The sequence below is a fragment of the Aspergillus uvarum genome, assembly GCF_003184745.1.
Source record: "Aspergillus uvarum CBS 121591 unplaced genomic scaffold BO82scaffold_24, whole genome shotgun sequence".
Taxonomy (NCBI): Eukaryota; Fungi; Ascomycota; class Eurotiomycetes; order Eurotiales; family Aspergillaceae; genus Aspergillus; species Aspergillus uvarum.
Window position 1 is genome coordinate 87,030 of NW_020291321.1, and position 27,515 is coordinate 114,544.

The 27,515-nt window shown below is 53.0% G+C and overlaps 12 protein-coding genes across 12 annotated transcripts; 5 read left to right on the plus strand and 7 right to left on the minus strand.

Moving 5' to 3' along the window:
- Positions 1 to 716: 716 nt before the first annotated feature.
- On the plus strand, positions 717 to 1,248 carry BO82DRAFT_431926 (uncharacterized protein; the record flags this gene model as incomplete). Its single annotated transcript, XM_025640746.1, has 4 exons — positions 717 to 827; positions 954 to 977; positions 1,044 to 1,050; positions 1,124 to 1,248. The coding sequence occupies 4 exons, from the start codon at positions 717 to 719 to the stop codon at positions 1,246 to 1,248; spliced, it is 267 nt and encodes an 88-aa protein (XP_025492287.1).
- A 471-nt stretch (positions 1,249 to 1,719) lies between these two features.
- Positions 1,720 to 3,124, minus strand: BO82DRAFT_282360 (SMP-30/gluconolactonase/LRE family protein; the record flags this gene model as incomplete). The annotated part of the gene is made up of 4 exons (XM_025631365.1): positions 1,720 to 2,023; positions 2,089 to 2,326; positions 2,375 to 2,934; positions 2,991 to 3,124. The coding sequence occupies 4 exons, from the start codon at positions 3,122 to 3,124 to the stop codon at positions 1,720 to 1,722; spliced, it is 1,236 nt and encodes a 411-aa protein (XP_025492288.1).
- Positions 3,125 to 3,466: 342 nt separating this feature from the next.
- On the minus strand, positions 3,467 to 4,402 carry BO82DRAFT_67299 (Yae1 family protein). Its single transcript, XM_025641457.1, has one exon. The coding sequence runs from the start codon at positions 4,268 to 4,270 to the stop codon at positions 3,680 to 3,682; it is 591 nt and encodes a 196-aa protein (XP_025492289.1). The 5' UTR covers positions 4,271 to 4,402; the 3' UTR covers positions 3,467 to 3,679.
- A 274-nt stretch (positions 4,403 to 4,676) lies between these two features.
- BO82DRAFT_282664 (methionine--tRNA ligase MES1) lies at positions 4,677 to 6,734 on the plus strand (the record flags this gene model as incomplete). Its single annotated transcript, XM_025631377.1, has 2 exons — positions 4,677 to 4,816; positions 4,898 to 6,734. The coding sequence occupies 2 exons, from the start codon at positions 4,677 to 4,679 to the stop codon at positions 6,732 to 6,734; spliced, it is 1,977 nt and encodes a 658-aa protein (XP_025492290.1).
- A 500-nt stretch (positions 6,735 to 7,234) lies between these two features.
- Positions 7,235 to 9,143, minus strand: sonA (putative nuclear pore complex protein (SonA)). The gene is made up of 2 exons (XM_025633262.1): positions 8,589 to 9,143; positions 7,235 to 8,488 (listed from the first exon to the last, which is right to left on the minus strand). The coding sequence occupies exons 1-2, from the start codon at positions 8,847 to 8,849 to the stop codon at positions 7,667 to 7,669; spliced, it is 1,083 nt and encodes a 360-aa protein (XP_025492291.1). The 5' UTR covers positions 8,850 to 9,143; the 3' UTR covers positions 7,235 to 7,666.
- A 223-nt stretch (positions 9,144 to 9,366) lies between these two features.
- On the minus strand, positions 9,367 to 10,541 carry BO82DRAFT_67388 (uncharacterized protein). Its single transcript, XM_025641458.1, has one exon. It carries the CDS (start codon positions 10,179 to 10,181, stop codon positions 9,567 to 9,569), a length of 615 nt encoding a protein of 204 aa, XP_025492292.1. The 5' UTR covers positions 10,182 to 10,541; the 3' UTR covers positions 9,367 to 9,566.
- Positions 10,542 to 10,728: 187 nt separating this feature from the next.
- Positions 10,729 to 11,203, plus strand: BO82DRAFT_67446 (uncharacterized protein). The gene is made up of 2 exons (XM_025641459.1): positions 10,729 to 10,767; positions 10,826 to 11,203. The coding sequence occupies exon 2, from the start codon at positions 10,881 to 10,883 to the stop codon at positions 11,115 to 11,117; it is 237 nt and encodes a 78-aa protein (XP_025492293.1). The 5' UTR covers positions 10,729 to 10,767; positions 10,826 to 10,880; the 3' UTR covers positions 11,118 to 11,203.
- Positions 11,132 to 12,131, plus strand: BO82DRAFT_414105 (uncharacterized protein; the record flags this gene model as incomplete). The annotated part of the gene is made up of 4 exons (XM_025639912.1): positions 11,132 to 11,527; positions 11,587 to 11,638; positions 11,719 to 11,902; positions 11,979 to 12,131. Exons 1-4 carry the CDS (start codon positions 11,362 to 11,364, stop codon positions 12,129 to 12,131), a joined length of 555 nt encoding a protein of 184 aa, XP_025492294.1. The 5' UTR covers positions 11,132 to 11,361.
- Positions 12,132 to 13,242: 1,111 nt separating this feature from the next.
- Positions 13,243 to 17,171, minus strand: rgsC (putative intermediate filament protein (Mdm1); the record flags this gene model as incomplete). Its single annotated transcript, XM_025633263.1, has 2 exons — positions 14,399 to 17,171; positions 13,243 to 14,330 (listed from the first exon to the last, which is right to left on the minus strand). The coding sequence occupies exons 1-2, from the start codon at positions 17,046 to 17,048 to the stop codon at positions 13,243 to 13,245; spliced, it is 3,738 nt and encodes a 1,245-aa protein (XP_025492295.1). The 5' UTR covers positions 17,049 to 17,171.
- A 575-nt stretch (positions 17,172 to 17,746) lies between these two features.
- On the plus strand, positions 17,747 to 19,332 carry BO82DRAFT_353957 (bifunctional phosphatidyl-N-methylethanolamine N-methyltransferase/phosphatidyl-N-dimethylethanolamine N-methyltransferase). Its single transcript, XM_025635093.1, has 5 exons — positions 17,747 to 17,885; positions 17,954 to 17,993; positions 18,067 to 18,083; positions 18,217 to 18,646; positions 18,924 to 19,332. Exons 1-5 carry the CDS (start codon positions 17,837 to 17,839, stop codon positions 19,000 to 19,002), a joined length of 615 nt encoding a protein of 204 aa, XP_025492296.1. The 5' UTR covers positions 17,747 to 17,836; the 3' UTR covers positions 19,003 to 19,332.
- Positions 19,333 to 19,497: 165 nt separating this feature from the next.
- BO82DRAFT_353958 (RXT2 domain-containing protein) lies at positions 19,498 to 22,046 on the minus strand. Its single transcript, XM_025635094.1, has 4 exons — positions 21,785 to 22,046; positions 21,585 to 21,706; positions 21,294 to 21,447; positions 19,498 to 21,211 (listed from the first exon to the last, which is right to left on the minus strand). Exons 1-4 carry the CDS (start codon positions 21,852 to 21,854, stop codon positions 19,938 to 19,940), a joined length of 1,620 nt encoding a protein of 539 aa, XP_025492297.1. The 5' UTR covers positions 21,855 to 22,046; the 3' UTR covers positions 19,498 to 19,937.
- A 228-nt stretch (positions 22,047 to 22,274) lies between these two features.
- On the minus strand, positions 22,275 to 26,695 carry BO82DRAFT_431935 (uncharacterized protein). The gene is made up of 4 exons (XM_025640747.1): positions 26,224 to 26,695; positions 24,418 to 26,035; positions 24,212 to 24,325; positions 22,275 to 24,157 (listed from the first exon to the last, which is right to left on the minus strand). The coding sequence occupies exons 1-4, from the start codon at positions 26,512 to 26,514 to the stop codon at positions 22,392 to 22,394; spliced, it is 3,789 nt and encodes a 1,262-aa protein (XP_025492298.1). The 5' UTR covers positions 26,515 to 26,695; the 3' UTR covers positions 22,275 to 22,391.
- Positions 26,696 to 27,515: the final 820 nt, after the last annotated feature.

Consider the following 27,515-nt stretch of genomic DNA (forward strand, 5'->3'; position numbering starts at 1 on the left):
GATAAAGAATTAAAAAGCATCAGCGATGGCCTTTGCATCTATGCAAATCGATCTTCACAGACCACAATCGTGAGAAGCAGCCCGTGTGCCGCTAGCATGGATGATGTCTCAGCTCTGGTTGGGTGACGATCCTTGGAAAAATTCCCCGAAATGCAGCCACATCCCATCACGCCAACTTACTTGGCTTCGGTGCTGCACGCGAGAATAACTAACGATTGATAGTCATATCAATCCCTACCTCGATCAGAGCTCGTATCTGCAAGTCTGATCCCTGCAGAAAAGACTATTGAGACACGGTCTGCAGAACATTGCCGCATACTTCAGCCAGAGAGAGGCCTCGTTTCCTGGGTGCTCTTCGGCAAAGGGATCCAGCCAATCCTGTCGCTTGGTTCTGATACACGGCCGACTGTAGTTGTGTAAATCATGCAAGGCATGGGAAGGTGTTGTGAATGCGTGAGTGGAAGTACGATTTCAATAATTGAGCAGGTGCTTGTCGAGTCCCTTCCGAAGTAGGGAAATCCAGATGGACAGAATAGACTGGGAAACAAGGCTATGACGATTGCGAAACAGGACATCGGGAATCGTAGGTATAAATATGCTGTGATTGTTTCCAAATATCTTGTCAGTGCCCCATTGTCCAGACCATTCCATCCGGTTATTCATCGCTTCAACTTCGTCTTCCTTTCTCCTCTCTTCCGCTGCCTACCACAACAATAATGCTTGCATTCGCCAAGATCATGCATCCAGCTCTACTGCTGGCAGTCCTCTGCGTACTCGCAGCGGCTTTTCCCGCGGACCAGGGAGCCAATCTTGAAAAGCGAAAGGTGGTGAGTCAAGCGAAGACAAGAGATATAGTGGCGCCAGAGAGGAGAAGGCTGACAGTAATCCTGTGACTAAGAGGCTTGATGCCAATATTGGCGCCCATGATGATGTCTAACAGCTTTGAATCTTAGGACATGCAGCAGGGCAAACGATCGGTGAGTTGGAGCGATAAGGAATGCCGAAAAGGAGAAGGTCAAACTGACAGATTGCACGCATGACAGCTCCTCGGTGACAGACCTCGGCGATGGCGAAAGGACAAGCGAGCAGAAGTGAGTTATAGAGGCATGACTGAAACAGGCAGGGCTGACCGTGATCTGGTTTGGGATCAAGGAGCTGGGAGTTAGTCTCAGTGTCGATGCCTCAGTCGCGTTGTTGGCGTCGGCGTCGGCGTCGGCGTCGGCGTCGGCGTCGTTGTCGATAAGCTGATATATCCCAAGGGCTCCGGGCGGCAACGGGTGGAAAATCAGGCGATGTTTATCATATATCTTTCAGATTTTTTCTGTTGCATGGATCTGTCTAGTCGGCGTTTCGTCTGTCGCAAGAGTTCATGGAACGATGAATGCCAGTCCCTTCTATAAAACGCTGACGAAGGATCATCGATGCAGAGGATATAAGAGGGAAAGGACTTTACACCACGTGACAGGCCCTTGATAACCTGCTCGCCTTTATTCCACTAGATTCGACGGCAGGTGATCACACAGTAATCGAGCAACAGATTGGAGTTCTGCAAGGCCAGGCTGATGACCCGAGCCTTTAAACTAGGTATAGAATGTAATCATGCTTCGAAATACAAGAGAAGCAGTGCTTGCCAGTCTTCCAACGCACATGCAATCTAGACGTCAATCATAAGAATAGCCATGCCATTAAATGTTCATGCAAATCTTCCTGGAGCCCGACTTATTTCAGCTCCTGCCCTGCAAGCTCCCATTCCACTTTGCTGATTCCTCCATTCCCCATCAGCCACAGCGTCTTCAGCTCCGGGCCAGTCCAGGCGAAATTCTGAACCGTGTAATTCGTCTGGATTGTGAACAGCAATTCCCCGGACGGGTCTACAATGTCCACGCCATAACCGCAGCCGGTTACAATGTAGCCATTTGCGGCCACTTTCAGTCCATCGGGAACGAAGCCAGGTGCGAGGTAAACGGGCCGCTTGTTATAGGCGTGAGCTCCATCCTGACTCATGTCAAAGGCATAGATGGTTCTGGTGGATGATGTCAGTTATCTTGAGTCAGTGCAAGTAAAAGACAAAGTCTCGAGATTAGTTACCTCCGGTGAGTAGTGTTAAAGGTACTGCCAGGATGTCCGTATTTCGGGTCAACCGGGGCGCTGACAGCAGCTGTGTCGCTGATGTAGACGACTGAACCGTCAGGGGTGAAAGCAATGCCATTCGGCTGTCCTATACTGTCATCGACGACGACAACTGCGCCGGACGAAGTGTTATAACGATAGCTGGCAGCGGGTAGCTGAGGAGGTGTATCGGTTAGGGCATTGAACCAAGAGTATTCTGGAGACCGTTAGCAGATGTGCGAGGAAGGATGTATTGTGCACTCACGAGGATCGGTGAACCATATATCTCCCGTCTTGGGATGAACGGCAAGATCATCAACCGTGTTGAAGTAATAGCCAAAGTAGTTGTTGACCAAGCTGACGGTTTTATTGGTCTCGGGATCCAGGGTTCTTAATCCCACGCGCTGCTCGGAACCTCCAATGGAGGTGTTGCCACCAGAGGCACCCCAGATGATCTTACCATCGTGGAAGGTACCACCATTAGGTGCGTATACGGGTGGATCAGACAGAAACTCGGATAATGTTGGGGGATCCTGGTTTAGGTCGACCACAAGCTGCGGGAGATAGCCAGTAGGAGGAGCCAGCTGCGACAAATACAGCTTGTTCTGTGACGCTACATAGACGGGGGCCTCGTGCACGGCCTCATTCACCGCAAAGACATACTCGTAACTGGGGCTGGGCCCTAAAGCCTCGAGACCTTTCTCCTTGTTGTACACAATGAAATCGGCCGACTTGATGTCGTTCAGCTTTGTCCCGTTGGCTACCGTGGTGTCGCCAAATGTGGTGGGTGCATCCATTGTGGTTAAATTGCGGAAAAAATGGTAGCTAGTTATGCATCAGATGGTCGGTCTACATTTGGACTATGACCATAAGTTACTCACGGTAGGACATTGCCATAGCGATTGATGCATACCACGGAGGGGCCGCAGTCCTCTGAGATGGGCTGTGTGACTCCTGTTTGAGCACGAGCCAGTCCGGGGGCAAGAAAGACCAAAGATAGAAAAATTGACTGCATGATGACTACCGGACTAGAGAACAAAAGCGGTAGTCCCACTATATGGTGGAAGACCGAGCATCCAATTTCATGGCATTGAAACTGATAGAATTGAGCGGGCCAAGGCTGGTACTTATAGATGAGGACCATGCCTCCCCAAATGGAGAGGGTGACCCCAAAAAAGGGAATGGTGCCTGGGATCAACACCGACACCGGTGAGCCAACTTCTCAGTATCCGAGAGAATTCCGTGGGGGTGAAGAAGGGCCAAATGTGGGTGAGAAACCGACTTGGCGGGGGAAACCTCGGCTGCGGGGATGCGTGGCGAGCGATCGGGCCTCGCGTTTCGCCCGAGTATCTGAAGCTATTCACCCAAGCTAACCACAACACAGTAAGGTCATGGACTATCAAGGATCTTAGCTTGAGGGGGCTTTGGTTGCAACTTGGCAGATCGAGCAAATGATTCGGAGTAACTCCGATCTGGAAAAGCAACCGATCCGTTGCCAAGGCAAACCCGCGATATCCCTTGCAGAGCAATGCGTCGGACGGGATTTGCGGACTGGCAGCAACGAGGGTCCTCAATGGCGAATACTTAATGAGCTGATGTCTTCGATGCTGCCTGTTCCGTCACCTGCAGATGCAGTCGACGTCTCCTTTGCGTCCGGATGGATGTCCGAATTGTCTTCCTTTTCGCCCAGCGAACGCTGGATGAGCTTGGCTTTCATGACCGCGCCCTTGTAGCGTTCGTCCACGTCGTTGACGGCCTCCTCATCGTTCATCATCGGCAGAGAAGCCGGGTCGACTAATTCGAGCAGAGTGTCGAGATTCTTGGCCAGTCTGGAGCTCGTCACCAGGTTTGGCATCTCCTTGCAAAGAGATGGGTCCAGCAATCCTTCGCTCGGTTTGTCACTCGTCCCATTCTCCGTTTGCGACTCCGGCACGGCCTTGGCAGAGACCGACGGGTCGGAGTCTGCAAGTCGCTGCGCCCAAACCAAGGCCTTTCCGTACAGTCTTCCGATCTCGACGAACTTCTCGAATCCTTTCTCGACGGCGAACACACTGCCTTCGGTGTAGCCAGCCAAGGCGCCGTCCGCGGAGCCCAGGTTGAAGCCCTCTTGATAGAATTCTTCCTCCAGGTCCAGGAGACTCTCCAGCAGATTACCGTCCATTGCGGATTGAATTTTCCCCTCTTTTTTCCTGGTGGGGGGTGGGGGTGAAAGCCGGAGGGTGTGGGCAAAGACGACTGAACCCGGTAGAACGTAAATAAAAAAAAAACACAACAAAGGAACTCAACCCAGAAAGACTGATTGACACGGAGAGCAGTCTAGGGAAAGAAAAATTCGGAATAGAGCGAAGAACGCGATAGCGAGTCGGTCGGTAGATAGAGAGGTAGATAAGCAAGCGTTGCGGAGAATAGAAAGATCGGAAGAGGCGATGAATCATCCTCCGGCAGCGGCGCAGCGACACAAACTGCCAAACTGCTCCCTCCGGCGTGCAACTTTTACTTTACCCCGCCAATATCTTCACCTCCCCTCCTCCTCGTCTCCCCCCCCTCCTTCTCGCCCTTCCACAAAAATGGCGTCCGACAATTCCAAAATCCTTCCTAAGAAGGGCCAGCGCAATATTCTGGTCACCAGTGCCCTGCCTTACGTGAACAACGTCCCCCATTTGGGTAACATTGTTGGTTCCGTGCTCAGCGCCGATGTTTTCGCCAGGTCCGTCTTGCCCTTCATCCTCCTCAATCTCCCCCACTCATCGATTGCCTGATCTTTCAATCTAACCTGACAGTCAATTAGATACCACAAGGCCGCCGGACACCAGACTCTCTACATCTGCGGTACCGATGAGTACGGAACTGCGACGGAGACCAAGGCGTTGGAGGAGAAGGTGACCCCGGAGGAGCTGTGTGCCAAGTACAACAAGATCCACCAAGAAGTATACGAGTGGTTCGAGATTGGCTTCGACCACTTCGGCCGCACCCCGACGAAACAGCACACCGAGATCTCCCAGGCCATCTTCAAGCGACTCTACGACAACGGCTACCTGACCGAGAAGACCGCCGAGCAGCCGTTCTGTGAGACGCACAACTCCTTCCTGGCCGATCGCTACGTCGAGGGAGAATGCCCTCGCTGCCACTACGACGACGCCCGGGGTGACCAGTGCGACAAGTGTGGCCACCTCCTCGACCCCTTCGACCTCATCAACCCCCGCTGCAAGCTGGACGGCGCCACCCCCGTTCGCCGCGCGACGAAACACATCCACCTCCTGCTGGACAAGCTTCAGCCGCAGATCGAGGAATGGTCCGCCAAGGCCATCGAAAAGGGCGACTGGCCCAAGAACTCCCGCGTCATCACCGAGTCCTGGCTGAAGGAGGGTCTGAAGGACCGCGGGATCACCCGTGACCTGAAGTGGGGTGTGCCCGTGCCGCTGGAGGGCTTCGAGAACAAGGTGCTTTACGTCTGGTTCGAGGCGTGCATCGGCTACCCGTCCATCACGGCCAACTACACGCCGGACTGGGAGCTCTGGTGGCGCAACCCGGAGGAGGTACAGCTCTACCAGTTCCTGGGCAAGGACAACGTGCCGTTCCACAGCGTTATCTTCCCCGGCTGCCAGATGGGCACGGGCGACAAGTGGACGAAGCTGCACCACCTCAGCACGACCGAGTACCTGAACTACGAGGGCGGCAAGTTCAGCAAGTCGCGCGGCATCGGGGTGTTCGGCAACAACGCCAAGCAGACGGGCGTGCCCCCGGACGTGTGGCGGTACTACCTGCTCAAGAACCGGCCCGAGACGGGCGACACGCAGTTCGAGTGGCGCTCCTTCGTGGACAGCAACAACAGCGAGCTGCTGGCCAAGCTGGGCAACCTGGTCAACCGGGTGATCAAGCTGGTGATCGCCTCGTACGGGTCGGTGGTGCCCGAGTTCACCGTGCCGGAGTCCTTCCAGCCCACCCTGGACGAGGTGACCGCCACCCTGCGCCAGTACGTCGAGGAGATGGAGGGCGCCCACCTGCGCGCCGGTGTCGTCAGCGCCATGAAGCTGGCCGAGATCGGTAACGGCCTGATCCAGGCCAACCGCCTGGACAACTCGCTCATCGCCAACGAGCCCGAGCGCGCCGCCGCCGTCGTCGGCACCGTGCTCAACCTCATCCATCTGCTCGCCAGCGTCTTCGCCCCCTACCTCCCCGCCACCTCCAAGGCGATCAACGAGCAGCTCGCCGTCCCCTTCAGCCTGATCCCCGCCCTCGACGACCTCAAGGACGGCTGGAAGCCCGACGCCGTCAAGCCCGGCCACAAGATCGGCAAGGCCCAGTACCTCTTCTCGCGCATCGACCCCAAGAAGGCCGATGAGTGGCGCGACCTCTTCGGCGGCTCCCAGGCCGACCGCCAGAAGAAGGAGGAAGAAGCCGCCAAGATCGCCGCAAAGAAGGCCGCCAACGCCGCCGCCAAGGCCAAGAAGAAGGAGAAGAAGGCCAAGGAGGCTGCCGCGGCTGCTGCTGCTGCTGCTGCCGGCGGCCAACCCGTCGAGGCCTCCGCGAAAGGTGGTGTCGAGAAATCCGATGCCTCGTCCTCCACCGAAGCTGTCGACACGGTCACCGACGGTGTCGCCCAGGTGACGCTTCCCACCTCTTGAACTCCCTTCCTTCCGAATCAACCCTCAAAGAGCATTCAAGAATTGCTAGTTTTCCCGAGGAAAGAAAGTTTTATGTCTCTCTTCTTGCAAGTCTTTTAGAGCGACTTGGGTCTTGTTCGTGGGTGTGGTTGAATTAGAAGCCTTTTTTTTTCCTTTTTCTTTTTCTTTTACTCATTCCATATACATATGCGCAGAGTTGATACGAGATATGATGCAGATTGATTCCAGATTATCCTTTTATTATCTTTTGCTATCGTCGTGATGCTTTCAAATTTCTGGATAGTTCTTCGGGGTTTTCCGTCATGATTACGGGTAGGGTAGGGGCACGGTGCGTGAGTGTGTGTGGCCTGCGGTGTTCTGGCCTATGTAATTTTCGGGTTCTGCCATTCAGGCCTGCTGCTCTATTCAACAATCGTTGAGGCATTTAACATGGGTCTCTCGGTATTATCGAATTGCTCGTCATAGTAGAGATATCGATATCAAGTTTTCTTCCGAAGAATCTAGAATCCCCTCCCCAGCCGTATGACCTTTGCAGACTAACTACCTTGTGCAATGGCGTCTCAGACTACGTTCCCACTACCTTCTATCTTATGAAATCAAGAAGAACCATTTCTAACCTGAAATAAAACGCTCAGATGCATTATTCCCAGAACACAAAAAGATGATGATAAAAAGAGATACATAAAATATGGAGAAAGGGTGGGGAGAAGGGCAGTTAGGTGAGTAAGATCTGACCGAGATAATCCGTGCGTTTGATTGCTCAGTGTCGACCTTGTTGTTTCTTCCGAAGATCTCTAAATAGCGTCCCCCGATATGCCCACAGACACGCACATATGCGTCCAGAAATATCGTTGCACACCGAGCCCTCCCGTCCACGCGCCTTCGTTCTTTCTCTCGGCGTCCAACTTACCCCCCCATCACTGATCAGGTGATTACCGCTTGCGAGTACCGGGTCGGGGCTTGACTTCCTCCTGGGCCACGGGGTGCAACATGACCTTGTTGGGGAGTTGTGGGGTGTTGGCGGAGTAGCCCTTGCTCCAGTCGTAGCTGACGGCGTAGGCGAAGATGGTGCCCTGGCGGTTGAAAGCGGTGGTGGAGATGGTGCCGCCGACCGAGGGGTAACCCTTTAGGCGGTGTTTGGCATCCTTGTCCCAGAAGTGGAAGGTGCCGTCGCTGCCGGCGGTGCTGAAGGTGCCGTGGACGGGGTGGAAGGAGATGGCGTTGACCGAGTAGATGTTGCTGATGTCGCGCTGGTTGGGCGGGGTCTCGCGGTGGCACTTGAAGCTGAAGTTGGAGCTCGAGTCCTTCTCGTCGACGTACTGGATGGCGCAGCGGCCCTCGACACTGCCCACGGCGAAACCCGTGGAGTCGGCGAAGCAGCTGACTACCCGCGTCTGCCACTTGAGGGGGGACTGCATCGTCTTGAAGAACTTGGTCGGCTGGTCGAGGTTGATGATGTTGATGTACCGGTCCGCCGTGCCGACCACCAGCAGCTTGTTCTTGACGTCCATCGTATAGACGCGGTCCTGGCACTCCACCGTCGCGATCGGGGTCTGCTGCCGGATGTCCCAGTACTTTATCGTCTTGTCCCACGATCCCGTAATCAGTAGCGGGCTATTCCCCTGCGGGTTGGGAATCATGTGGCAGCTGCGGATCGGCGCATCGTGCGCCGCCACTTGAGTCGTCGCATTCGACGCCAGGTCCAGCATGCGCGCCGCCTTGTCCGCGCCGGCGCCGACGACTTTCGTTCCATCCTAGGGCAGGGTCAGTAAGCGTTAGTCGCGCGAGTGGGAGGAAGCAGGGCGTTCGGTAGCAATTGCGCGGACCGGACCGGAGGGGGGGGGTTTCGCGTACCGGTGACCAACAGCAGTTCAATACAGGGGCTTCGTGCTCGAAGAAAGCTTTGCCTTCGCTCTGTCCCTGTTCATTGATCTCGTAAATGCGCACCTTCTTGTCCCACGAGGCGACAGCAAGGTGTTCAGCGGCGGGCGAGAATCGAATGTCCGAGATGCTGTCTTCCGGAGGTTGGTTCAGGGCGACATCCTTGGAGATGTCACCGGTGGTGTTGGAGGCACCCGCTGACGACGAAGCGCCGACATTCCCGAAAAGCGACATGACGACGGACGCTCTGAAGGTTGTATATTATGTGGTAAAGGGCGGTTGGCCGGAGGCGATGGAAAGCGAAAGCTCAAGCTCCGATACGCGAGACGAAAAAGGAAAAGCACACGCGATGACTTGGTTGGCGGACGGCAGAATCTGGAGGTAAGGATTCTCAGGCGGCTGGAGACAAAGAATTGGCTTCCACAATGCTTGCTTGCGTTGACTTTTGCAAGCTAAGAGCAGGAGCAGAGCTCGTTGTAGAGGTAGGCGCTAGGGAGCGAAGCACTGGAATTGTTGACGGAGTAGCGAGGCTCGTTTGTCGATGTCGGACCGGATTGTCTCCAAGACAATCCTCGAATATCTTCGATCCTGCCGGGTCACACCGCCTTCCGCCCGGCCCAGCTGCTGACTCAGCCAATGCCCGATGCGGCAGGCGATGGCCATTTCGGGTCGTCACCCTCTAGCGTGCAGTGGAATGGATGCGCACTCCGTAGAGATCTATCAACTCATGCATGCGAGTGATTGTTTCGACTGTTGATGTCTCAGAGACCCTGCTCTCATACCATGTACCATGCTCATCTCTGTATACTGTTTATCGTTGCTGGCTGTTACTGGTGCGGTCCTTTGTCGGTAGCGAGGACCAGTTCTTGTACAAAGTACAGTACAAGCTACAAAATATCCAGTCATCTCCACTGACAACGACTCTGCGACCCCATTTCCTAGTCTACCAATTTACTCATCCGTTCGTACGCGTTGTACACCTACACGGAGATGCGGGACAGGCACCCAGCCATGAGTCCAGAATCCCCTCTCCCCCTCAATGGAAAGTAGGATGGCGACAGCGTCGGGGGTAAAACCGCAGGCGTCGCTGGTCGTGATTCGCAGCTCGCGACCAACCCCGCCCGGTGCTGCACGTTGAGACAGTCTGCAGACCAATGGCCGACCTCCTTCACCATACGATCGACCTCGGATTGACATTCTGGAGAATCTCCAGACCCGGGCGGAGCTTGTCGCAGAAGGTACCGGAGCAGCGCAGGCCAGGGGAGGTATCAGCGCACACATCACACCACCACTCCACCACTCCAAGGCATGATTGATCGAGGGGCCCAGTCCCCGACCAACTATGCATCCCTGACTTTCCTTCTGTCTCTCATCTTTTTTTCCATTATTGCCTGAATGTCCCTTGTGGACGTGGGCGTGGTCATTGTCGTGGTGGTAATACCCCCCTCCCCCCAGTTTAAGCTCACGTGTTGCCCGGAAACCAGGGTGGACTGTACCACGGAAAGCCAGTGTCGATTGATTGGGCTTTGGTGATGGAAAACCACGCAACTTCGACAATGAAGTCATCCATTTTTTTAGGGAAAGGATGATCAATCGGAAGATGGAGGGAGGGGGGTGTGGGTTGGAAAGAGTGGAAAGAGGAGCGAGCGGGTGGAAGCAGATCTCTGGTTTCAGGGTAAATTTGGAAACTGGATTGGTGGTGTCATCAGAAAACCGGGGAGTGAGTGGCAGTAACCAGAGATTTGAGTGGTACGTTGAGTTGGGAAAAAAGTACTTTGTTCTAGGTGTCAGTGTCAGTGTCAGTGTCAGTGTCAGTGTCAGTCCAGTCAGACTATCAGACTATCAGTCAGTCTGTCGATGGAAGTGGAAGTGGAGCAAAGCCGCCCGCGGTGGGAATGCGGGGTGCAGCTCTTAGTGCAATGGGAAGCTCTTAGTGGCCGCTTCCGACGTCAGGAGCTGCTCGTGTGATCTCACTACTATGTAGATGGAACGTACTCCGTACAACAACTTACGATCCGACATCCAGGCAATGGTAGCTGGAACATGTTGGGGTTGATTCTTTTGATGGAGATGATGTTGTAGTGTCTGTAGAGTACACAATCGATGGTTACCTCTAAGGTGTTTACTACTACTAAGTACTGTACTAAGATAGGTATAGCAGAACTACCATGCACAGCATGTACCGACTGGATTCTGACTACTCCTCATAGTAGATGACCCGTTGATGCTCCCAATAGACATGGAACCCGGGGGTTTCATGCTTGGATGCCAACTGGGGAGTGGTTGAACCAGTCCTCGGTCACCTGCCCACCCTCCTTACAACCTCCTCCTCCGCCGCTCCATCGCACTCCTCTTAAAGTTCCTGGACTTCCCCTCGCCTCTTCCATTCTCCTTCTTCTTCTCTTCCTACTTCATCCTTCATCCATTGGAACACTCTCTCATCTCTCATTCACTGCCATCCCATCTCATCCCGCTACTTCCACTCAATTCACTGTTCGGTAAGCTTTCGACCCTGACCCTGGTTTCTCTTTACTTCATCCCATTCCATCCCATCTGTTCCTCCTTCCTCTCACTTGCTCTTCTCTTCCCTCTGTAGCTTAAAAGCTTTCGGAGTCGTAGTCCATTCCTATCCATCTGCACCACCCTTGTTCGTCCCCATCTTTCATCATCATCACCATCAACATCACTAACCAAACGACTCTTCATATCACCAGCCAGTGATTCCAGCCGCATACCATCATCAACCATGTCGGAAGAACTCACCCGAGTCGACTCTGCCGTCGCAGGCCTGACGATAACGGCTAAGGACGAGAAACCCGTCCAGGTCACCAAGGACACCAAGGACACCAAGGACACCAAGCACAGACGTCACTCCTCCACCGCGGAAGGCGTCTACAACATCAAGGAACTCGGTCCGTATCTTGCCTTTGGTTCTCACCTGCCCCACCCCACGCACTAACCATCCGAACAGAGGAGAAGAAGATCGAATTGACCCTGCCCATTGAGACACAACGCACAGGATGGTAAGAGCTCCATCACCACGCTTCCATCCAGCAAACCATGACCCACTCTCTCTAACCATGCACCGTTGTCGAACGAACAGGAAGCTCAATACTTCCCCGTCCACCGTCGAAGACAAGGACATCCTCAAACTCCACCTCGTCAATCCCCCGGTCAAGAAGATCGACCTGCACTTCCCCCTGGGCCTGGAGGTCACGGCCCGCAACATGAAGGGCGTCACGATAAAGGATGCGCTGGAGGCAATCTACAAGCAGTTCAAGAAACAGGTACGTCGGCTCACCACCTACTCACACACACACACACACACACACACACGAAGAAAATAAACTGACCCACACGCAGCCCGACGACATATTGACCGATCCCTACCTCAAAGGTTTCGAGTGGGACAAGGATGACTCCTGGACACGCCTCATTGTCCACCAGACCAAGCAGGGTCCTCCCGCCCAGCCCAGCAGCAAGAAGTCCAAGAAGAAGAAGAACGAGGACGCATAGAGAGGCTGCCCAGACTTGATGCGTGATGCCGTTTCTCCCCACCCTCTACCCTCTCGTAACGAACTACCATGACCTCCTCCCTTGACCCTCTCGCTGTTGTCCGATTGACTTTCCTCTTGTGTACTATCCCCCTATCCGTGGTAGGGAAAATGGAGAAAAGGCAAAAGGCATCGTTGATTAAGCGGGGGGCGGGCAAGGCGGGAGATGCTATCTAATCCTTTGTAATTTTGAAACCCTCTCTATCTTCGCGTGTTTCCAGATTCTCTCTCTCTATGATTGTTCCATCTTGTGGTCACTTTCGTTATTCTCGATCGTCAAGGACGTTGTCTCGGCGCTCATGGGGCCACCGGTGTGGTGTTACAAGGCTGCGGAAAGTGAACCCCCACTAACATCCAAATGAATTGGCTGGGCGTCGAAATGGACGGTGGTACATGTTCCTTTCGACCAACAGATTTCCATCATTTACAAGGACACTTTTGACACTTTTCACCATAATGCCATACCAGGCGGAACCAGCCACTTTGATTTGTTGTAGGCATAGAATCGAAGTATAGTAAGTACGCAGTACTTCCGATCGCTAAGACCCAGGCTAGTGCCGTAGCGTCACGCGCTAGCCACTTGCTAGTCTCCACCTTCCTTCAACTTGGTGCTTCCTCAACTACCTTCAATTCACCTACTTCTACATTCCTCTTGTCTTTATGCGTACCGATGCAAAGTGGTATTCACCTTAATACCTTCCACTGGACGAACGAAAATGATTGTTCCATCTCACCTGTAGCCATGAATTGTGAGAATCAACAGATATTAGTATTAGATGCAGGCAGCAAACCACCATCCACAGAAGGAAAGAAACATGCTTATTTGCAATAACGGAAAGCAGACGAAAGTAGACAGTGAAATTGAGAAAAGCCTCAGACAGCCCAACAATGCATCAAGCAAAACACCCGCTAAACTCAAATGCAATGGAGCGGCAAAATGATTAGAAGGGGCCGGAAAGGGGAAACAGAAAGACAGCATAAGGGGGATGATAAGTATACAACAACAAACACGGTCCGGGTCATCGTCAATGGCATAAAGTGTGGAGAGATTAGGTTATGGAGACTGAGTGGGTCTAACGCCCGCGTCCGATGCTGTCGAGAGGACCCCCACCACCACCACCACCACCACCACCACCACCACCACTCCCAAACAACACCAGGACAATCTCGTCTAAGATCGTGAACGCCAGATGGGCATTCAATCGCGGGTTGTTCAGTGTGGCGAAGATGCGCCGGGCCGCGGCTTGCGCGTTGGCCCGCCCGACGACGTTGCCCGCCAGGTCGGGGATCAAGGTCGCCAGGACGAGGCTGGCCTCGGTGCGGCTGCGGAGGCGTTCGGGTGGGGTGCGGGCTTTGCTCTGGCGCAGGGTCCCGCCGGGCCACATGGTGTCCTTGGCCAGGGCCAGATAGCGGAGGAGAGAGTCGTCCTGCACGAGGGAACGGGCGCCGTCGCGGACCTTGCGCTCGATGGTGCCGCCCAGAAGTTGATGGATGACGACAACGACGGCGCGCCCGCGCAGCCAGTTGTTGCCTTTGTTGAGTTCGAAGGCCTCGAGGAAGAGATCGCAGATGGGTTTGATGAAGGGCTCGAGGTCGCGGTCCTCGAAGGCGTTGAGTTCAGCTTCAGCCTCGGCGGCGGTGACGGCGTCTTCGGGGGAGAGGGGCACAGTGCTGGTTGTGTTTGAAGTGGTGAGGTTGCCATTAGGATTGGTGTTGGTGGCGGCAGAGATGAGGTTTTGTCCGGCCGTGGACAGTTGGTCGAGCACGCCAAAATTGCCGAGGAAGTCGTCCATGCCGTCGGCGACGGAATTGTAGATCCGGGTTACCAGGTCTTTAGTCTCCCCGTCACGGGAGCTTTGTGTCTCGTCGCGCTGCGTGATTGCTCGCTGGGACAAGAATGCTCGCAGGTCTCGGCTGCGGCAGACTTCAGGGAGGAGGAGCAGTTTCTGCAGGTATTGTTCGAGGGCTAGGCGTCTCTTCTGAAGGAATTCCTTTTGGAGCTTCAGAACTACCCGGCGGCGTGGGAAGTCCAGATGCCTCACGGACGGGTATCTCATGCGTAGTTTAGTGTGAAGTTCATGGAACTCGCTATAGCGACGCGCGACCGCCCAGGATGCCGCTGGCATTTGCTCTCCGGCATTTCTTTGCACTTCGATGACATCTTGGTGTCGGTCAGTTCGTTGTTCGATATCTTGACATCTATGAAAGGAGCGCATGTTCTGGACTTACACATAGCGAATTCTCGACCGTCCTCCTCCTTCCCTACTACGATGGATTTAATCCGGACCGTTGATCGGCCGTACAAGCTGTTATCGCTCTCTTGAATGATGTACTGTTGCCGTTGCATTTCTTTCCGGTGAATCTCACGCTGGATGCTCGCCTTAGATTTGCGCAGAATTCTCAATTCTGCAGTGTTGTTTGTGAGCTCGGCTTTCCGAGTAAGAGTGTTGACGACAGATTCTTGCGATCCTAGCTTCTCAATCTCGGTTGTGAGCGCCTCAATGGCTTCCGTCAGTCCTAAGTCTCCGGGCGCAGCTTCATGAACTTCATCAGCCGGGTCTTTGTCTGATCCCAGAGGTTCTTCATATTCATCTTCGATGAACTTCTGCTGGTCGGCGAAAAGATCATCGTCAAAGACGCCATGCCGTGAAGATCGATCGATGAGTCCGAGCGAGGCAATGCTCGGTTTGGCCCGTTCATCTAGCCGATTCTCCGCGCGAGCATACTCAGCCGAGCTGCGCGGAGAGCGTGGGAACAGATCACCGGCTGAAAGACGCGTTGGAGATGACTCTCCGCTCTTCAGATCTTCCAATCTACTGTTTCCGGGCTGGTTTGTGATAATATCATTTAAGGCAGCTTCCATCGTCTCGATCACCTGATTCTGATTCGCTTCATTGTCGCCATTCTGCGAGTCCTGTCCAAGACTCTGGGTCGACATGGCAAGAGGATCGGTGTCGTAGTCGTCATCAAACAAGGGAGCCGACCTTTCAGAATCAAATGAACGTCTTGAGGAGTCATCGTCATCGAGCTTCTTGCCCATACTTCGTACATCGCTTGATGACACAGCTGCACGTCTCAGATCTTTGAGTTTGGCACTTGCTTGTGAGGAGGTACGGGTCATCAGCGGAGGGAGCGGTCGTCTCTCGGGAAGATCGGCGGTGCTGGGGGATTGAGGAGGCACATAAGACGCAGACTGAGAAACTTCATCTGACGCAAGGTATTTGTAGTAAAGATCGGACTTCTTGAATTTGGTATAATAGGTGCTCTGGAGCTCCTCGAGTACCGCAGACTGAGTCGTCAGAATTACAGTCCGTGCTTTACGGTACTGGTCCGCAGTGGCTCGCTTGCCTGCGTTTAGGAACGCTTTCACTGCTCGACGGGATTCTTCCGGCACTTTCAACTCAGGTTTGTTCAGGTAACGCTGGCTAATCAACGCCATATCATTCTGGTCTGTGGGCGTCCATGATGTTGAGGTTGGAGAGTCCTCGTCTCCGAAATCATCTTCCAGGGGATTGCGGAACCCATCAACAACGATCCAGAACTGCACCAGAGACATCAGCTTTTGACGGTCCATAAACTCCATGAAGTAAGAAAGTCCTGAGGCATCGTGCATCACGTCGACCAACGATGCCTCACGAGATGCGGAGTTCTTGCGCCGGAAGTGGGATGCTGCCGCCGAGGCGTGCGACACACGGCTCCCTGCAGGCGTGGAAAGCTTGGTTACTTTTTGATCCAGAACCCTCTTAGCCGTTTCCAGCCTTTGTAAGTAGGTCGCATCTTGTCCTTCTACCATAGATTCTCGCTTCAGCTGGCTTACAATGAGAGCTCTGAACCGTCTAGCATCGGAGATGTTGTCGCAGCGCCGGATCGCTCGCACCAATCTCTCAAAGGCTCTTTCTGAATCATGAGGACCTAGACGTGGAAATTGGCTCCCGCGCTTCGATCTTGGTGCTGGTGAGGCGTGTTCATCTAGTGCCGCCCGCAGCTTTCGAACCGTCTTTCGGTCCTGTATGGCAGTGCGCCCGTAAGCCTCCACCAACTGATTCCACGTGTCTGGGTCTGAAAGGGCCGCAACAATAGGATACAGTACGGCGCATGCGAGAATTTCTCGCACTATGACGGACACAATGCGGCTATTGAGTACCGAGGCCGGAAACAGTTTTGGCAACAACCCAACGGTGATTTTGCGAAGGTATTCTTGCTCGACGAGCTTCTGGTCGGACAAGGCAACTCTCGCTGCCGGGTGTATATTGCCCTCCCGATACTTGCTCGCTATGGCCAGATCCAGCTCGTCCGACTCGGTGACATTCCGAGTAAGATTTCTTCCCCGCACCAATCGCTCCGCAACATCGAACTCCTTCAGGTGGGTTGTGAGTATGGGGAATATGCGGGAGACGAGAAGCGAGACTAAATCCTCTGCTAGCAATCGCTCGCGCAGGTTTTCAATGGCGGTTCGGATCACTCGGTCGACCTCGTTCACGAATGCGGGGTTCGGGCTAATATGTTGATACCACGACGCGACAAAATCGCGCGTGGCTAGACTTAGAACTTCATCAATGCCCTCTGAGACCACAAATGACTGAGGATAAAGCGAGTCGGGTTTGTAGATTGCACGGTTCTGTACACCTCGCGCTTCTTGGTCCCAATGGCGGCGGGTGAGGAAGGCGACGGGGCGCTTGTTCAGGGCGGGGGACGCTGCATCAGCTGTAGGTCGCGTCGTAAGACAAATAACAAGAAGTAGTGTGATTGAGGTGAGAAAGACACCTAGGACCAGTGCATGGGCCAGGTATCTGAGCACAGGCAGCCACTGGGTGACCAATCCCCAAGCTATGAAAGCACCGATGGCCAGCAGGATGTACTCTTGACGCTTGAGGGCCATTGTCCCCGGATCAGTCGTACTGCCATGCCGGGTTAAGCACGATAAGAACCGAGCATAGACGTAGAATTTGACATGTTACTTGTTTCGGTGTATTTTTGAGGTCTCAACTAGTTTCCCCTTGACTGAAACAATTTTAGGGGGGATATTATGATCTGGTGTCGAGATAACCAAGTTAAGTTAACCACGATGAGATAATGCATGGAACGATGGGGGGATGATAAGATGCAGGCGGTGAGGAAGTTTGGTTGATCCGGAAGCCGGGGCCTCCCTGGTAGAGGATGTAATATAACAGTACAATACTGGACAAAATACCCGCTATACTACATTGGGAGTATTGTCAACAACGTAGCTGGAATAAGCATTGGTTATAAACACGGAGACACCCAGTACGAGGCATAGCACGCTTGAAGCATAGAGAGTGCATTTGAATCGGTACAGTTCTGAGTGCAGTGACTTTATTGGAAAAAAAAAAGGAAAAGGAAAAAAAAAAAAAAAAAAAAAAAGAAAAAAGAAAATCCGAGGGTCACGATGTGCACATGCAGCACCAAATGCAGACCAGAAAGCGTTGGGGGCCTCGGAGCCTAGAAGTAGGAGTAAACGACGTCATGCCGCTTTGGGCTTCTTCCTTCTCCACCACCGCATCTCTAATGGTCTTTCCTGTTCCTCGTCTTTCACTTCTCCCTCTCCTCTCCCTCTCACTCTTTCTCTCTCTTCCTTTCCTCTTCACTCTTCTGTTTCTTCTCGGAGCTGACAATCACCCTCTCTTGTATTGTGTCCTGTTCTGCAATATGGCGTCCCTATCCAACTTTGTCGACTTGTCTCAACCATCCCTGCAGTGTATGTTGTCAATGAGTTCTTCCCCGGTTCTCCCCCGCATGTGATTCTCAACTCCACTCTTTGTGTAGGGGCTGCGTTGTCCATTGCCTTCAACCCCATTTTCTGGAAGTAAGTACTGATGATGAGAACTTTTCACTCCTGACTTTTCTCTTGATTAGACTAACGTATATCTCAAATCCAGCATTGTTGCACGTGCTGGTTGGTCCCCACACTTCTTCCCCCTTCCAATTAATCAGGTCTGCCTGCCAGCCTGGCGAAAATTCGCACAAATTCACAACTCTTGGTTCGACCTTTCAGAATGACTGAAACTCATTCTCATCTCATCCTGTAGAGTATCGCAATCACTTTCTGACTCGTATCTTCGGTGGTAATCCCTATTACGGCTGCTACTTCCTCGCCGTCACCATTTTCGGCATTGGAATCCTACGCGACCACGTCTACCAAACGGCCCTAGCAGACCAGCCTTACTATGCCCCAGTGCACCAACCCGTCCTCGGCGGGCTTCTCTTCTCCGTCGGCTCGGTTCTCGTCCTATCCAGCATGTGGGCGCTCGGTGTGACCGGCACCTACTTGGGAGACTATTTCGGAATCCTCATGGATGCACCCGTCACTGGGTTTCCCTTCAACGTCACCGGCTCGCCAATGTACTGGGGAAGCACCCTCAACTTCTTGGGTGTAGCCCTGTACAGAGGTAAAGTCGCAGGACTGTTCTTGACGGCCGAAGTTTTCATTCTCTACTGGTTCGCTCTCCAATGGGAGGAGTAAGTATTTCCCTTTCATCCAACTGTTCTCTCCGAACCCAGCCCCCTCTCCCCCATCCTTTCCTCATCCATCATGCTCCGGGGACCTCAATACCACGCGGACTATCAGCCAGCCTCTACTCGACCATCCCAGACGCGACAACCCCCAGGCTCCCTCCCCACCGTCCCACGCGAGCAGTCCCTGCCCAGACGCGATTTCTGATTTGGAGAGATATTTCCCTCAAAACTGGTCCTCCACAATCAATCACCCAACTAACCACAAACCGTCCGCATGTAGTCCCTTCACTGCCGAAATCTACGCCAAGCGCGAGCGCGAGCGTGCCAAGGGCAAGCAAGGCGGCAAGAAGAACCTGTAACTTCAGCCAGTACCTTCCGACAGGCAATTCGATATTCGATGTTCTGTTAGGGAGCAGTGGTGCCCCTCCCACCGCGGGCCTTCCCTGGCACTGATATACATCATCCCATGCGGATTGCGATGCAGCTCTCTTTCTCCCCAACGCGCCAATGAAAGGGAGCTCTAGGGCGTCTTCAACACATCACTAAGCCCTTCTCGCTCTCGCATGAAATCGGAATCACCACACCATCAACCTGCCTACTGTCCCCCAACACATAACCTCACTCTAAGGCAGCCTCACCGGCAGTCCGTCCAGCAGAGGGAGTGAAAAATGCACCCCCCCCCCCCCCCCAACCCACAGTATTCCTCAACGATACATGACCACCATTCCTCGACTCTCACACACCACAGAACACCATAATATGCGGGAAACGGAAGTGAGGATGGAAGAGTTTTACACCAAAACTGGGGAGATAAAAATTGTTTCTATTCTTTTATTGTATTTTCTTTTTCTGAGCTTCGATTTAGATCTCATGGTTATTGATGTATAGATCGCATTGATGGAGTATGTGCCCGTACACTACTAAGTGATTGTTGTTCTCTGTACAAAATAATTGGATATATGATAGGAGCGTAGGTAAATTGGGGGGTGGGTATCAAGTGTGTGTATGTATGTGGTGTGTGTATGCAGTGTGCTTGTGCGCTACATGCAAACTTTCCAGAGAAATGGAACAGGAAGCAAGGAAGAGGGCTTGGTCATCATTCAGTCCAGAATCATGTCATGGATAATCAGTGCCTCAGAAGGGTTGAACACCGCCAACTCCGCGCTATGGGTTCTCTAAGATGGCATTAAGATAAGAATCGATGCCTGCATTCGTAGATGAGCGACAAGGGAAAAAGAAAAAAGAAGAGGTCGGCCGTGAGAGAAAAAAGAGCAAATAGACGAGAAGACAGAGGCTAAGCTCGTCGACCTCTGCCTCGCTTGTTCGACGTCCGACTTTCTTCGACAGGCTCAATGTCGTCTTCGTCCGCGCCCTTCTTGAGGTCCTCTCCTTCGGCCAGACCCCATTTCTCACGATCGTACCAGTCTTCGCCATCGCTGAGTTCGCCGACGTGGCCTTCGGCTTTGCACCATTCAAGTACATCTTCCTTCATGCGGCACGCGCGGAGAAGGCAGTCCAACATGTGCTCAAAGCCGCGGACGGTCTCCTCTTGCTTCTGAACATAGGACCATAACATTCGGCGGGTATCTTCGGCTTCGTTAGGGGGTAGGCCGAAATTAGGGTCTGGTCGGACGGATTCGGGGATGAGGAACAGTGGATGGGGGGTGGGTAGACTGCCCAGAGTGTCGTCGGATGGGGCAGGGGAGAGGGGCCCCGACTCATCGTCCTGTTGAGGATTGGCAGCGTTGGTCTGCGCACGTGTTGTCATGCGTCGAGGGGGCTCCGGCGTTATTCCATCATCCTGCATCTCTGCGTCCTTATCTTTGTCGTCGCCCGCAGCTTCAGGTCGATGTTCGGGGTCTGGCTGTGTAACACTGGTAGTACCATTACTGTTCGGGTCTGCCTTCCCTTCCCGGTCAAGAGTGCCATCGGAATCAGGCAGCCTATCTTCAACTGCCTTGGTGCTGTTCGCAAGGTGATTGCCATTGACCTGTGTTTCTTGCTTGGTTGTTTCCGAGTGATGTGGCAGGTCGCCAACGGGCGTGTCGACTTCCTCCGATTTGGGCTCCCTAGTCTGGTCGAGCTTTGGGAGATGATGCACCTGGTTCGTGCGGTGATCTTGAGCATCGGCCATCTCCACGTCTTCATCAGCAGCAGGCTGAGACTTCGAGGTCTCATTCTGAGCAACATGAGACGGTTGTGATGCTTCTGTGACCGACGAGGTTTCCTGTGCGCCATCATTTTGCGTTGTAGGTTTGCTTGTCGGTAGTGGTGCAGCCGTGCCGTTCGGTCCGCTCTGGTTCAACGATGGACTATGCGTACTGCGAGCCAATCGGGGCTCGAAGATCCAGCGATCCGCCGACGTCTCAACCATACCGCACGCCATCCAAGAACTATCGCCCAAGAACTGCCTGTGCAGATTTCTCGCCCGCCATAACAATGCTCTTTCCTGGCGAAGTTTGGCTTCAATCGCCTGTGTCATGTGCAGCAGTGCTTTCGAAGTATAGGCATGCGCCATGGAAGGATGAGTCGGGAGTTCAGAAGGATGCTTCAACGGGCACATGAAATCTAAGAACAAACGACGGAAAACAATCAGCCACTTAGGTTCTCTCTCACGGTCAGTCTAGGCAAGGTGGGTGTAGTCCCTTACTTTCGAGCGCGATCTCAGAGAATGGATTCTCTTCCGCCGCCGCAGCATCTGCCTCAGAATCTTCGTCGTCGTCGTCAAGCTCATCACCTTCCGAATCGTAGCGCACCGGATTTCGCTGAAGGATGTAGCGCGTGAACCCTCCATGTTCGATTTTCTATGAAGTCCGGACCCAGCGACGGTCAGCCTGCTTGCTCGCGCTCTCTCCGTGTCCATCCTGCACTACGCTGCTCACGATCATTCGACGCACGATGATCGAGAGAGAGAGAGGAGACGCAGTGGAGAACGACTCACCTGCTTGTAGAGATCCTCCGGATGAATGTATCCTAGTGCTCCCTCTCGGACGAATTTCGCGTTTGCCCGAAGCTTGTTGCCTCGATTTGTCGGTTGGGTGATGGGGTCGTCAGGGCCGGAATCTACCACAGCGAGAGAGGAGGATCAGCCAAATTCTCAACAACAACAATAAGACCTAGATCTGGGAGACGTAGACATACAGTCATTTTCCTTGTGCAAGGCCCTTTTCATGCCAAGGATCGTGTCGAGGATTAAAGCCTGCTGGGTCATGGCTGCGATTGGAGCGAACGGACAGCAGTCGCACTACCAAGCAGCCGCACGAGCAGGAAGAGGGGAAGGGACTGGGGGTTTGAAATGACAATGCTGTTGGTACGAAAGATTTTTGGAAGAGGCCGATGATGAAGGCAAATAATCGGTTATGAGCCCGAAAGTAGGGAACGAGCGTGAGAAGATGGGACGTTGTTAGAGCGAAGTGGGAGGAGGGAATCTGCGCAGCTCTTCCGAGAGCAAGAGAGAGACTGAGAGACAGAGTCGCTCTCCGCTTAACGGAATGGGGAGCTGCGGGCGTCGCTCCGATCGCCGCCACTAGTCCGTTGCGGGTAATGCGTGATAAGGGCTGGGATCACGTGCGTGGCTGTTTCTTACATAGACACAATCCATCGTCATCATCGTCATCTTCAGGCCGTTTTCTGTATCATATCTCCTCACTTACTGCACGAAAATCTCTGCTGAGCTAACCTGAATATCAATCTTCTCTATCTAGCTACCTCATATATCAATTCACATAGATCAGTTGCATGGCTAGCCCTAGTCATCAGCATCTACCCAGACCAAAATCCCTTTCTTGTCCGTCCGCATATCTTCCGTCGGTAAGACTCGAAGAGTCTTGTTGAAGTATGTATCAACGACAACAAGCTGTGGCTGGATCCACAATCCTCGCTTGGATGCCAATAAGTTATATCGAACGGTCTGTCTACTCAAGGGCACCAACTGGACCACGATCGTCTTCGGTCCACTGAAGGCGAAGTTCTCGCTGGCCTCCATGGTCAAATTGAACGTGAGGAAGTGCATCGATGGATTCTCCAAGGTGTATTCCAGGTGAATCAGGCCGGAAAGAGCACTTGAAGGTCTCGCTGAGGCCAGCACTCGAGGCTCCCCGGTTGGGATCATGAATCGGGGGATGGCGAGGGTCGAAGCGGTAGTAGCCGGGTGAGAACCATCATCTTCAACTGCGCTACGCCTCCAGTGTATCTCAAGCGCTAGATTTAGGGTGGTGGGTCGTCGGTCGCCGAGGATCTCCTTTTGGATGTCAAGAGTGAAATTGGACGCCCGAAGTTCCTCGGGTTTAATCTCCACAGCTTCGGGGCTAACAATCTCCTCCGAGCCGATATGACAGGTCGAAGCCCCACCGAGTCCCAGCATCACAACCGACATTTTTTCAATGACGAGAGGCTCCAAGGCAAAAGAGACGACCTTGGAATTCAGGCACCATCGCTGCTGGAGGCCTCCCGGGGTCGAACCCTCTCCACTGGGGAGCAGGTCATCATCAACAGTAAAGAAGTCCGGCCAGGGCTCGGGGTGGAGCCGTGGGAGAAACTCATAATTAGCTTCGAATGGTCGGATTATGGACAGATTGACCCGCGTTGTTGCGATAATGGGTGTCTGAACATCAGACACGAGGTTGTAAACAGTAGATATGTCGAGATCATAGTTCGAGGCATCAATGGTGTCGGTCAGGACGATGGCCAACTCTCGGTGACTCGAGCTTTCCATCAAACCTATTGGCCGTTTGATGAAATGCGATACCCCTTCAATCGGTGTACTTTGACCAGAGCTCGGTGTTTCAGAGGATGTTGTCTCATCTAGCCATCGGATTTTGGCCTTCGAGTCTGGGTGACCAAAGAGTCTCGTTTCCGCTGAGACTTCTGCAGCCTCATCTTCTTCATTGTGGAGGTCAATCTTGAGAATTATTTCCTCATCTGTGTAGTATGTATCGCGCATGTTCAGCACAGATATCCGTATCTTCGGCGGTTTCGGAAGTATCTTGCACCGGCCAGGATCCCGACCTTTGCCGACGCGACGACGGGTAGGACCTTTCGACGTAGTCTGCCACCAAAATGCTTCAGGTTGATTTATGTCGTTAATAGCAACTGCGAGGTCAAACTTCTCCTCGTCGATGACGAGTGTGATCGAAGCCACGCGCGATTCTCCTGCCTCTCTGGGGATGCATGTCAACTCATACACTCTTGTTTGCGATGGAGCAACAGTTAGGTCTGCAATGCCGGTCAACGCTGTTAGACCACTGGTAGGTGACAGGATAGAGGATTGGTCTGCCGAAACACTTGGATCACGCAGGGAAGGCGCCGATATTCTGCACTGCGTCACGGTATCCACTTCCTCGTTGCTCGTTGACTGGAGCCTGATTGGACGCAGGCAACCTTCGAAAGCAACTTTAATCTCGGAGAATATGATGGGCGCTGATGATGCTTGAGCGCATGATGTTACAACAAGTTGTCCTTTCAATGGCTCGCCAACATTGCCTTCTGACTTCTGAAAAACGAATGACGCCGTCACTGGTGGACAAATCTTAGCACAATAGATCGCACAATCCTGAAGCTGCATCTTACCGCATGAGACAATATCCTCTGCAAGCAGAGCAACCGATGGCTTTGGTTTCGTCAGAGGAAGGTCTTCTAGGCTTCTATGTATATCGTAGTGCCATTCAGGCCGGGACGTGAAAGCTAGTAGGTAATCAGAAGGTGGGCACAAACCAGATAATAGCGAGCCCGAAAGCTGATTTTAACCATGTGATCTGGTTTAGGGTGTTTCTTACCTCTGTTGAGCAGCTCCCAGTCAATCCGCAACATCAATTCGGCGTCATTTACTTGCGAGGCACTTTCTCTCAAAGCCCAGCCGGCTTTTTCCATGAGCTGCCACCAACCCGTGTGTCGCCATGTCAAGGTTGACCACAACGGTTTGAGAATCGCATGGGCTTCTGACCATGAACCCACGCGCATATACTCTTCTGCGATCTCCAAGGTGATGCTTTCCGTCTTTCTTAGCTGGTCACGCTTAGCAAATTCTTCCAATGCTGCTTTCAGCGCATCTAGTCTCCACGCGGAGTGATCGAAGCCGCTTGTTCCCGACTTAGGTGCTTCAATATGCGGTTCAGGCACCAAATATGTGTCATACATGTAAGACTTATTGGCTATCTGGGAAGCAGGAGACTGTCCGGGCGGCATCCGATCTTCCTCAGGAATCTGCTCGGCCATGATGCGCCGGTAATTAGCATGCTTGGCTGCTCGATACAACCAGTAGCCCTCATGGTGAAGCTGCTCCCACGGCACTTCAGCGTCCAAGGTGGAATTAGTCGGGCTAAGTGGAACAAAAATCGAATATTGCTGCTGAAATTGATCCTGCCGGATCCCAACTGAGGTAAATTGGGGAATCTTGGCCTGACGTATAAGCTGCGCCATGACCATAGACCATCGAGCCTCCCATGCTTCCCATCCATAGTTCTTTGTTCCTTTGCCACGGCGATTAAGAATGTCGTGTGAGCGTCTTCGATGATTGCCCCATGCGCGCACCGCAAGGGTAGTCTGCCCCGTCCATAAAAGGCAGCGTATGATGCGTATAGCGAGAGCATCCCCAAGCAACCGTGCATCATTGAATCGAGGATTCCAGCCAGCAATAGACTCAAACACTTCTTGGCCGAATAGAGTTTCATACGCGCTCTCATAGTTTCTCAGTGCTGCATCGATTTCCCGACGGAATTCCGCGAAGATTCCCAATTTGAATTCGTACCTTACATTCCATCCTTGACTCGATAAGGTCTGGGACGTGCCGCTTGTTGGTGGTGCCGTCGGGGGAGGGATCGTTCCTCGATTGCGCTTTCTCCTGGCGTGCTTAGACAGATCTCGATAATATTCTATCACAGATGGCTGAAGGTGAGATAACAGAGATACGGCAAACTCCTTCAATTCCATAGGTGTGGCATCTGACGGGAGCAGGAAAAGTGATTTCTGATCCAGATTGGTGGCTCTCCGAATGCTCGCTACCCGATCTTCGGCATCACTGTGACGACTGTCTTCGCTATCTTCGGACAATAGAACAACTAGGAAGCGGGTTTTATAGCCGGAGGACTGCCATTGCTTCTTCAGTCCATTTATCTCAATTCTGAGTTGGTTGTCGCGCAGGGAATTCATATTAGGGTCCGCGCAAAACGGAAAGAAGTTGATTACCGCCGCAGGGACAAGTCCTTGGTGTTTGGTGACCCACAGAGGCGTGAGCAGGCCATCAGGGAATGTAGGTGAAGCGGGGGTCAAAGGTGAGATCGGCGAGTGAAGTATGAATGAGGTTCCGCGCGGTACATCGTTTTCTTGACTGGCTCCGGGGCTCGTCGGAGGGGACACAGGCGGGGGATCAGCTTTGCGCGGAGGTAATCTATAAGACTAGATTGAAATCAGCCTAACCCAGATCTTGCACATGGTGATGAGTCGATGGGTCGTGAGCCAGGGGCATAATTGCGTGGTAGTTGCAGCTTTCCGCGCAGTCTGTTTGATGGTGCTTGACGAGGGACAAGGAGACGAAGCGGGGGAGGGAGGGGCACGGCTAGGAGCGCCGTACTGCAATGACTCACCCGTCCAATACTCTTGATCCTGTACTGGGCTCTCGCTGAGTCTATATGTTCCTCCTCTCTGGGGCTTCCTGCCACATGCGATGCATCTTCGTCCAGTAGTACACGTCGCAATTCCTCGGCGACCGAACCACTTAAAGAAGGAAGATCCGAGTCTATTGTCGCACCTTTATCATGCAGAAAAGGATAGTTGTTACTGGTATCTTCTCGGTTCTCCTCGGATTCTGATTCAAGACCGGAGAGCAGGATGAAGGGCAGGTTGTGGGTGACGTAGTCTTCGGGGTAGGCGTCCATCGCGGACAGGTGCTCTTTCGCGGTACCGTCGGTCACCGCATATCTGATTGGAATGGGAGTTCGTCACGCTGGAGGTGACCACGCAATAGCACAGTGTAAGAAGCGGGGAATCGAGTATGAAAGAAAAAAGAGCTGTGAGCCGGATTCAATGTTGTGGGCTTCCACCCGAATAAGCTCCTCCTGCACGTCAGAGCTGGAGAGGAATTGCGGACAGATGAGTTTCCACCCTCGAAATATGCCAAGCTCGGCTTTGGTCCTCCCGCCGCAAGATAACAAACACCATTGCAACACTTCACCACTAGACACGCTTATTGTGCCTCATGAATATGCACCCATACCAGGCCCAGATAGCTAGGGAGATGGTCCACAGGTTCTAGGTCAGGTCCGACCAGATATCCTACATTTAGTAGGTTGTTCTTTTCGAAAGTCTCAAATGTGACGTATGCTCATACCTTGCACACGGGGCTGATCGGTGACGATATATAATCTACCGCCCCGGCCGGCAAGTACACACAGCGCATATCGTCGACATTAATTTTGAGGAACCGACCACTGATGAAGCAAGACCGATATCCAGAACGCTTATTCATGATCTATGTCATATCCCTATACTTCGTTGTATTGTCCAGGTATCCCCTCGCCGACAATAAAAGACTATCCGCGATGATCTCGTCGCATGGAAGTCCCAGCCTTGGGCAGGTTATCCTCGGTAATCGATGATGACGATCCTATATCCACTCGATATCTATGCATAACGTCTATAGCCCCAACGCTTTTATATATGAAGCTCCTAGCTTATCTGATTCTCCTGCAATCGCATTATTGAGTGCATCACGAAGGAATGCATGGGGAAGTAATCGTCGAGCTTCAAGAAGTGGCGGCCAGAGTCATCATCCTTACCTTGGGTCCAACACGAGCGTAGTTTAATTCGCAGATACCGAGAGTGCGAATCGAGAACAGCCGACCCTTATTTTGTGCTCAACCCTGTGATGGTTCGGTGG